Source organism: Gobius niger (assembly GCF_951799975.1).
Source record: "Gobius niger genome assembly, chromosome: 6".
NCBI lineage: Eukaryota > Metazoa > Chordata > Actinopteri > Gobiiformes > Gobiidae > Gobius > Gobius niger.
Genome location: NC_136857.1, coordinates 7,555,808 through 7,566,441, shown reverse-complemented (window position 1 = coordinate 7,566,441; position 10,634 = coordinate 7,555,808). Strand labels below are relative to the sequence as shown.

The 10,634-nt window shown below is 42.6% G+C and overlaps 1 protein-coding gene across 1 annotated transcript in view; it reads right to left on the bottom strand.

Moving 5' to 3' along the window:
- Positions 1-758: 758 nt before the first annotated feature.
- LOC306964469 (PDZ domain-containing protein 4-like) overlaps positions 759-10,634 on the bottom strand; it is a 35,032-nt gene continuing 25,156 nt past the window's right edge. Inside the window, exons 6-7 of the mRNA XM_079558471.1 lie at positions 9,475-9,576; positions 759-3,395 (exon numbers count right to left, since the gene is read on the bottom strand). Coding sequence (XP_079414597.1) covers positions 1,500-3,395; positions 9,475-9,576 — 1,998 coding nt within the window. The 3' untranslated portion in view covers positions 759-1,499. The remainder of the gene's footprint in view (positions 3,396-9,474; positions 9,577-10,634) is intronic.

Below are 10,634 nucleotides of genomic sequence, written 5' to 3'. Positions count from 1 at the left end.
CATCCACATTAAACCATGTAAAAAGCATTTGGCTCAATATCAAACATGCAGAAAACTCAGAACTGCTTAAGCCATGTTCCCAAATGGGACTCGTTTTGTTTTGCTAATGCAGCATATTTGTCTTCCTGAAAGATATCATGAATGACAAAAAAGGCAAATAAATACATAAACAGTGTTTCTTTGTATAAATGTATATGTGCTTTGAATGGACGACCACAAATTATCTGTGCTTTGTTTAACTGTCGCCTATTTCACTACAGTAATGAAGTACTAAGAAATAATTGTTTGTATTTTTGCGTCTTCATCGTAAATTCTAGGATGAATACTTTCTTCTTTATTACATTAGGTTTTACTATCTGATTTTTTTGCCCCCTCCACAATATTTTTGAACTGGGTTAAAAGTAAAAGTATTTCCACTTAAGGTTCAAACATATATTTTTTGCTTTACATTTGAATACGCTGCAGTTAAGTTGTTTGGATCTGAATTAACATAAATAAATCTAAAAACACCAGCGGCTCATTCAGTCTCTTCTGTTTAACAACAGCACAATTAAAACTGACGCACAGTTAACGCTTTCAAAGGTTTTCAAATTCAAAAGTGTTAAATACTTTTCCTTTTTTAACTTCAAGTACATTTCAATGTGGATACGTGTTTGTGGAGTTTTCATCAGATATTTTGACTTGAGTAAATCCTTTGCTCCGGTATCTGTGCTTTTACTTAAGTGAGTGTAACATTACTGTCTATAGCTATGTTTTCTTGTTCTTGTGACATAATTACTTACTGAATTGTGCTCTAGACAAGTCAAATTATGACAAAAACCTGATCTCTTAACGTTCTTTGTAAATTGGCACATTCACTGCGTTGATACATAGTTCACTGATCTTATAGCACTTAGGGGAAATGGCACAGCAATTGTTTCACAGTTGTATTTTGGCTCGAAGAATTGTGCTCTACTGATATTGTGTGATTTGTAATGTTGTCCAGCAGATGGCGCTGCTGCTTTTGCATTTCCCTACATGTGTTTCCAGTCAGATACAGATAAAGCTACTGCAATATGAATGTAACATAATTTATGTGATTCTATCCCTAATTGTATGGTCTTTTAGATAAGTCTAATATATTCTATAACTGAAGGATGAAAGCTTTCGTGAGTCCACTATCTTAGTTCTTTGCATCACAATTAAGCATTTTGGATGTGCAGTGGTCACAATGTTTAAATATGTTGCATCTAAAACATCAACCTTAAGCAGCTTCAATTACAATGTTTGCCAATAAAACAAAGTGTCCCGTTATCTGGGTGAAATGCTACTTTTACGGCAAAATTCTGTGCCTTTAAGTCTGTTTTAAAAGTTGAAAAGAGACAGAACAACATCAGATGGAAAACATCTGTGGGACAAACTCTGATTGTAATGCGAGCCCTGCTTCAGTGATGGCTTCATTGTGACTGCCTCATGTTTGAACGTCTGATGTTCCTCTCTTGCTGGTGCTGTGTTTGAGGCTACACTGTGGTGACAGACAGCAGAGGGTTGTACACTTTTGTCCCATCTGCAGAGCGGGTCCCATGAGTCAGCAGCTCCTGGATGGTGATCCAGTTGTCCAGAATCTTGCGGCTGCGTTTCTTCATGCTCTTCCGATGGCAAAGCTCCAGGATGGAGGAGGGCACCTGTGGTAGTGGCGCCCCCTGCTGTCCAGAGCTCTGCTCCCTCTCCCGCTCTCTCAGACACTCCAGGCGGCTTTGCATCATGTACTCCCTGCGTCTGCGCTGCTCTCGCGCCTTCAGCAGGTGCTGTTTGCGCTCCTCTTTGCTCCAGTAGCGGCCCATCTTCATTTCACTCACAGCGTCATCGTCTGTGGTCATGCCGCTGCGCTCCTCGCTGATCTTCATGGCTCGAGCTTTCAGCAGTCGGTCCCTCACGGGCCGTTTGGCCACATACCGGGTACCATCGCTGCGGATCTTCACCTTCCACTCCATGCGCGGCGACAAGGGTAAGGGCAGAGTAGCTGCTGTGTTTGGGACCTCCTTACATGTGCTGCCCAGGCTCATGGGGCTGGCATCTCCACTGCCCACACCCTCCTCTCGGGACAGGTCTTTGAATCCGAGCTGTGGAGAGGTGGAGGGAGACCCCAGGTGCATACAGCTCAAAAAGCGCTGAGGCGACAGGGGCTCAGTCTGACGGCGGGACAGGTAGGGGCTGTTCTCGGCACTGCGCCCGCCGGTTCTTTCAAAAGACCCATTGGTTTTTATGGACCGCTTAACCGCTCCATCTGAGCCCCTCCTGCTTCCTCCATCTCTGGACAAAGAGCGGACTTTGAACGCTGGGCTGGAGGACTTGGTCTCTGCTCCTCTTTTTTGAAACTGTGGTGAGTACAGATTGTTCTCTCTGTCCGCTCTCTGCCAGCTGAGTGAGGGCAGCTCTGCCCCAGGAGACACAGGGGCCTCCCCGCCCCCCTGCAGGCTCTGGGTGGAGTTGGCGGGGTACTGCTCACTGACCAGGGGCGTGCTGCGGCAGCTCTCTCCCCCGGTGTTGTAGGCACTTGTACTGTCCTTGTCGGAGCGGTCCCTCTCTGGGATCTCGTTGATGTCAGACAGAGTAGCACTAGTGTCCAGGCGAGCCGCCCCCAGTCCCCCCCCTAACCCCGGAGACTTGTCCTCCAGGGGCCAGGCCTTCATGCAGCGCTCCCTCAGCTGCTGCATCTTCTGCGCCCTCAGGATGTTGCGGCACTTGAACTCGAGATGGCGCAGCTCCTCCTCCAGCAGAGCCAGCTCGTGCTGCGAGAGACTCTCGTTTCTGTTGACGTCCAGGGGCACACCCCCCTCCTCCTGTGTGTCCCCCTCCCCAGAGTTCTTCTCATAATAGCACTTGATCTCCAGCAGCTCCTTGTACCTCTCACACTCCTCCTCAGTCAGCCCGGGCATCATCATTGTCCGAATCATGGGGTCCGCTCCGTAGCCCCGGTCCAGCTGCTCTGTCCACCCTCCGCTCACCCCCTCCAGCCCCAGGAGAGAGTCCGTGCTGAACTGCAGGTCCTGGGAGTGCAGCAGGGGAGGGGTGTCTGATCGGTGGGTGAAGAACTTGCGCATACTTCCCGGAGTGTTGGTAGTGTTCGTGTTTGGGGCGCTCGTGTGGTCGTCTCCTAAAAGGTCGTGCTCTGAGGACTCTTCGTATCGGGTGCTCTCGTCTGTGCGCCCCACGCCACTGTCCAGCTCCTGACTGTTGCTCAGCACAGTCTGCAATAGGGCTGGGCACCCTCTGCTTCGTGCCCCTCCATCAGTGCCCCCTGCTCCAATCGCCGGCTTGGTGCAGTTGCTCCTGACATTTTGGTCACTGAGCAAATGAGCTGCATTGTCCAAAGGTTCTAAATCCAGCTCGTCTTGGTCCATTGAGTTGTCATTCTGATAGAAGCATAAGAGAAAAAATAAACAATTAATACATCAGAGTCATGATCAGTACAATGTCGCACTGTGAGGTAGTATTTATATTGTCATAACACTAAGACATACAGAACATATGCTACAGGCCTTTACAAGTGATTTACCTTGGCTATAGCTTAAAGGAATAGGCCACCGTTTTTACATACTGAGATATGTTCTTACCTTAGCTTTGACGAGTTCTTTAGGACCTGTCTGATCTTCACCCGTGCCTTCAATCACGTAAACACAGCACAGACGGCGTTAGCATTTAGCCTCTCCCCCTCTCCTCTATAGCTCCAAAACTGGTCAAGATAGAAGCTACCAAGCTCTTCCACGTTTTCCCTATTTAAATATGGTTACGTGAAGTGTTACACTACAAAGTATAATTACACAAAATTAAACAATGTAATGTAACACTTCACGTAACCATATTTAAATAGGGAAAACGTGGATGAGCTTGGTAGCTTCTATCTTGACCTGTTTGGAGCTATAGAGGAGAGAGGGAGAGGCTAAATGCTAACGCCGTCTGCGCTGTGTTTACGTGACTGAAGGCACGGGTGAAGATCAGACAGGTCCTAAAGAACTCGTCAAAGCTAAGGTAAGAACATATCTCAGTATGTAAAAACGGTGGCCTATTCCTTTAAAGAACTGGAAAAAATACCAATATTTATACAAATATAGTTATATGCAGTTATTCGTAACACCAGAAGAGGTCCCACTTCTTCCTCTTTTGCTCCAGTGATCAGAGCTGCATTGCAAACATAAAAACCTACATAGAAATCACTGAGTGACGTACACAGAGTGTGGGCTGGCTTTATGGGAGCAAACCAGAAAGACAGACTGTCTTTATATATGTTTCATTAAAGCCCATTAAAGGAGCCATTCAGATACATTCATTTTCATAAGATTTTTTATTTGAATCAGGATTAAATCAGTCAGTCTCATTTGTATTTGCACTGGTGTGTTTTTATCAATACTACAACTGAGTCTGGGGTTTGGACATTGGCAAGTCAAATTGAATCTATTTTGTGGTAAAATGGCGCCAGGGTAGAAAGCATTAATTTACTGTTTAAACTGAGATTTATTTTTAATCCCTTTCATCAGTCACATAACAGCCATATTTCATGTGCTTTACAATAAAAAACAATTCATTCAGAAAGACATGAGGGGAAAAAAATCTCACATATCACTGCCCAAATCTAATCACAGTCTGAGTTTATGAATGATAAATAAACTGCAAGAAATGCTTTGTAGCTGCTTTAAATAAACATTCCTAACGGTGTTTATTTAATATAAACTAGGAGTGTTTATTTACTGACACGTTTTCCAGTAAATCCATGCGTAAACCTCTTCAGTGAGCAGAAACCCTTGTCTAATTAGCCTGGTGGTTCTGGTGGAAAACTGTGCTCAGACTGTGTTACAACATATCGATTATTCCTTTCTTCACTCATTGACGTCCTTTTTAGTTGCCTCTCTCTCCCTCGACAGCTCCGGCCTTTAATCCCAGCGTGTGTGAGTGTGTGTGTTTCCCTGTGACGCTTCCCTCTCTCCTCTCTGTCTGCTTCAGTCCTTCTTGAAGCCACTGCCTTAGTAATACATTATGTCTGGCCTTGATATGTTTGATTTGCTCAAGGCGCGGTAAGATTGAACGGGGGATGACGATGTTTACATGGCGACTTGTTAAAAATGACAAAACAAACCGCACGGTGATCCAACGGGCTTTAAATGTTGTCTTAAGTCGATCTTTCTGCATTCCTCCTTCATGCAAATTCTTATGTGCTTGTGTGTTGGACTGTTAATGAGGTGGTTTCCAAATGTGCCCTCTAGCTCCGTCTGTACTTGTGGTCTGAATACAGATGGTCTCACTCCACTCCCCACAGCCGCTAGGTCTGAATGAAAATCCATTTCACTTGCCCCATATTTCAACTCATGTACTTAAAGGGTTTGTGCCAGTGCCGCCCAAACAGTAACGCGTTTGTTGTTTAAAACTAAAGCAGCAGTATCTAAATATCTAGAGTTTCAGACCAAACAAAGGGTAAGTTTGTTCATCATCATGACGCTTCCTGGTTTGCAGGGGCGGTTCCAGTGAGGATCAGGGTTGTGGAGCAGCAAGAAGGTCCCAGATTCGATTCTCAGACCGTGCAGGACTTTCTGTGTGGAGTTTGTGTTTCTCTCCCCGTATCTGGATGGGTTTATTCAGGTCCACCCAATCAAAAACATACAACATTCTGACCATTAGCCTGGCTCCAAATCTGGAGATGGGTGCTGTTAGAGGATAACATTAAATCGCTATTTATCTTACTGTGGCAAGCTGTACAGTCGTACTTTCTCTGTCATAGCCTTGACTGTGGTGCTCAGGCGCCACTCTCAGCCACTGAATGTTTGCTTGTGTATCAGTATGACGCTCTGAGAGGGTATTTATCCCTTTTCTGTGGAAGTGTAGACAGACTTGAATGGTAGGACTAGCACTGTGTCTCGAGTTCATGTCTCCAGGTCCCGCACCGATGGTAAATGAACATATCCTGTATAAGACATCCAGACTACTGCCTATTTATCATCCAACCTCTCGTCTCGAACACCATTGTTAATTCTCTAACAGGTACCCAGGCACTGCCACTGCTCCTTACAGATTGCCCCAGCATCGAAGAATGAGTCAAATGCAGAGGACAAATGTCCCTACAGGAACACTAAAGTACACATTAATCTTAAAGGAACAGGTCACTGTTTTTACATACTGAGATATGTTCTTGCCTGAGCTTAGACGAGCTGATATGTACCTGTTTGGTCAAAGATGTTGTTAGCATTTGGCCTCTCCCAGCATATTCCTATAGCTCCAAATGGGGGTGAAGTTGGAAGCTACCACGGGCAGGCACACAGACCAGACAGGTGCGCATCAACTCGTCTAAGCTCAGGTAAGAACAGGTAATATCACAGTATGTAAAAACAGTGGCCTGTTCCTTTAACAGGGCACCTCAAGGATTTTGGACCACCCTATATGATTCTTCAGATAGATGCGTTTCCAAGCAGGTTTCGCACAACTTACAGTATTTAGGATGTGTGTTAAGGTGCATTGATTTAGTGTGTTTTTGTGCGTTGTACTGTTTCTGTATATTTGTACTGTATGTCATGCCGTACATGTTTTGTAGCTCTCATGTATGTTATGTGTTGGTGGAAGATTTCAACCCCATCCATGGGACTGTGGAAGGAAAGCATCTTTGAGCTAAAACTGCACTAGATCATTCATTTGCATTGTCCCGTTCTGATAAATTAACAAATTAAATTTCAAATGTCAAAGCAGCTAATGTTTCTAACAACAACCCCGCATCCAGCATTTATTTTCACTTTGTATTTTTTCATAATTGCTGCAGGCGTCGCACACTGGTCTATAAATGTAAATTACTGCAAAGGGGCAAAATGGATTTCCCTCTGAGTTAAACAACAGTCTCTTTAAGGTAAAGGGAAGGATGAAATCTACAGTATGGAAGAATCAAAATGCTGATGTTTTCACCAGATTTACCTCTGTATTTACTTGGCCTATCCTCATGAAACAAAAACGCGCCCAAAGAACAATGTCAAAAATGGACAAAGAGAAACACATAGTAGCACTATAGTAAAAGAGAATTGCAGTATTCAGACACCAGATGAGACTTTATGAGTTGACAGAGCCATTAGAATGTTTAGTAACAATTAATTATAAAAGGTTGTATTTGTGTATTTTCTGTTTGCATATTTCTTTTGATGATATCTATATGGCAAATTTGTGGACCTAACCTAAGTATACACTTCACCACTTCCTGTTTCAAAAATAGACCCTTATCATTCATCGAGAATTTTGCCTTCGCTTAATTCCAGTACATAATTGTAATTGGGAAGCGTGCCGATATGGGAAGGTCGTGAAGCCTCTGCTCCAGTGCCCCCCCTATCTGTCGGAGGAGGAGTGACCTTGAGACGAACAAAAGCGGGGCCATGTTAGCTCAGGCAGGCAGAGAGAGGGAGCTCTATTTGTCTTCCTCTGCTCATATCTGTGCTCTCATCGTGTTTGTGCTCCTCTTAGCTCGAACACCAGTGACTTTGCAGCAAACATCAGATAAAACAGGGAACCACCGTCCTCTCTTTGTGGGTTATGGGTTTGCAAATATTGATCTCCAGGTGTTAAGATGGAGACACCTTCCCAGATAGTGGAAAAAAGTTACTAGTTAAGCCATTTTGTGAGATGAATTTGAGATAAGTAAATCTTTAAATATATAATTATTGAGTATGGAGGGTTTTTTGGCCCATGGACCAGATTTGTCTTAATATTTATGCTGACTAAAATTAGACCAAAGATAAATTAAAAGTTGTTTTTAGTCTAAAACTATGACTGAAATGTCCAGATAACGATCAAAATGAAACGACAAAGAACATAAAAGCTTCCAATGAGTTTGAACATATTTTAATTTAGTTTTAGTCTTTTGACGAAAATGTCCTTTCATTTTAGTCGAGAATTAATTAAAAAAATTCTCTTCAATTTCTAGTTTTAGTCGATGTAAATTTAGTCGACTAAAGGCTCTTTCAAACTGTCAGTGGCAGGTTGGATGATTTTAGTCTCTTCTTTTCATTTTTATTTAGTCAGATTTTAGTCGACTAAAATATTTGGTCATTTTAGTCATAGTTTTAGTCTCATGAAAAACTTTTCATTTAGTTTTAGTCCAGTTTTAGTGTTGCCCCAAACTTGTTTCTAGCTCTCACAGTCCCTCCTGTGTATTCAAATTGTTCAAAGAATGTCATTATATGCACATTTCACACCCATAATACAGCGTTGAGTGGTGGCAAAGTGAAGCAGGGGCGGCCACCCCCAGGATAAATTCCTCTAATTTAGATTAGATGCTTATGATAGATTATCATCCATTGCTCAATAAAACTTCAAGTGAAGACAATACAACAAGGTCTGTGCTTTGCTGAGGTGGCAAAAATAAATGTTTTCTACAACACCACAAAATCAGGTGCCCCAACTTTAACACTGTCTGAAAGAGCCTCATATTAAAATTAATTAGAACAGCTCTGAGCTTTGTTCATATGGGAGAAGCTCCACGAAGCAGAGGATCTTGACTAAATAAGATTATAATAACCTAAAACTAAGACTAAAACTAAATATTTGGTCAAAATTAACACTGCCGTGGATAGATCAGCACAGAGTGAAGAGCAGGGAGAGACGTTCAGCAAATGGGATTAGGAACACACAGCGCTGCGGATAAAACAGCGCTCTGCCATATGTGCAGCGAGACTCTCAGCTGCACAACTAATATGTGAATTTGATTGTTCTACTACCTAATGGAACCAATGGTGAAGTGGGAAATCTCCGAAGCCTAACTGCCTGAGGAACAGGTGGTCACCCTTGTTACCTTATTTTTATTTTTATTACTATGGTACACATTGCCTCCTGTCTGGCTGTAAAAAAAAAAAAAAAAAAAAAAAAAAGCTATTATTTTAGTCACTCCCCAAAGGTTTCTACATTTTTACACTTGATGGGTGGAATTTGATCACTTTCTCTAAATTGTATCAAGCCACAATTGACTCTGCATAACTTCAAATCATAACAATGCTGCCCAAGAAGTGACTTCCTGTTTCGATCCAGCACGCCAAAATAAGAGCACACAGCTCGTCTCATTGATCAGCTCCGCAGGTACAACAACATTACATGAATATAATTAAATACGCACATTTTAAGTGTTTTGTCTGTTAATAGTTAGGCAGAAAGAAACTCCTGAACTAATGAATAAGATGGTGCTTTTATCTTGGTGTGCTGGATCGAGCATGAGTCAATAGTGGATGCATCTACCTTTGTTTGCCAAATGATTGAATTATGATGAACATAGTTAAGCCTTGTCCATTGTTGGAAGCTTTCTGCTGATTTTCTTTCGTCAAAGCCTTCAAGCCCCATCACTCACACATTCCTACAGGTAAAGTGGATGGAGATGTCTTGCAATTAGATACTTTATTCCAAAGTCCTTTAATCCTTATTCCTACGACACACATGCCCTCCTCTTCATCCCCCGCAGAACAGCACACCCTCGTTCCTCACCTCAGTCTCAGGCCGAGCGAGAAGCAGGGAGAAATTAGTGCTGTCCTCTCTGGTGAGAATCGCCACAGCCTCCTCTCGATCCTGGATGTCCACTCCATTTATCTACAAGAGGGGGGAAATTCAGCTCGTGCCAGATAACAGGGGACCTCAAAAAAACCCCGTGCACCAGGGGCAGTTTCAATTAAATTACTCGATTCATGAAAAGGTTGCTGTTTTAAAATGAAATTCCACGGTTATTAATGTCTAATCTCTCGTCAAAAGGTCACACCGAAGAATAGATGAAGGTATTGTAATGAAAAAGGGCAGGATTAGCCAGGATTTTGAACAGTAACAAGTTATTGAGGCTTGTTGCATTAAAGAGATGATACATATCGCTGTTATTTGGTATTAAGCAGATAGTCAAGGTCTGCATGCTATAATAATATGCCTTTTTATTAAGTTTGTTTAAGCTTGAATTTAGCCTGACTGTGTCCATTGTAGCCAGCTACCTTTGCCTCTGAGGATACTCTCACAATGGATTCATGAATTCATACAAAAGCTCTCGTTCTGTCTCTCTTGATGCTGCCTCTCCACCTCTTCATCCTCTCAGTCTCCTCCAATTCACCATCATCAGCGTCTCAGCCCAAGTGAGAGATATGTTCCCGCACAAATCCATTTCATAAACCCACTCCTTGTCTCTTCATGTCTCTCCTGGTTAAAATTATTTTGCGATGGTAAAAATGTACGAGAGTTTGTTGAAATCCAGAGAATGTTTTAATAATATGAAAATCCTTGGCTGTTTCTCGCGGGAGGAATGTGTCTTGGGAAGAGAGAACACGTGCACTCATTCATTCATTTGAAGAGATCTGGATTGTGTTGTCAAACTACACCTCATTCCCAATTAATAATAGAACTCATGATCTGTTTATCAGTTCCACAGTCCTGAAATGTGACTTAGTTGATTATGAATACAATAAAAATATCGTTCCAGATTGAGTCCAGAAATGGTTTGAAATAAAAAACACCCAGTATGAACTTAAAGGATCTTTTTTTTTTCCTAAACCTAAAGTGCGAACAGATGTAAAATTACAAGTCTGTTGTTTAGAGCAGTGGTGAGGACATATTTGTAGGTTTCCAAGCCATGACCCAAATAAGAATTTAATTTCTTCTGATCATGTGAA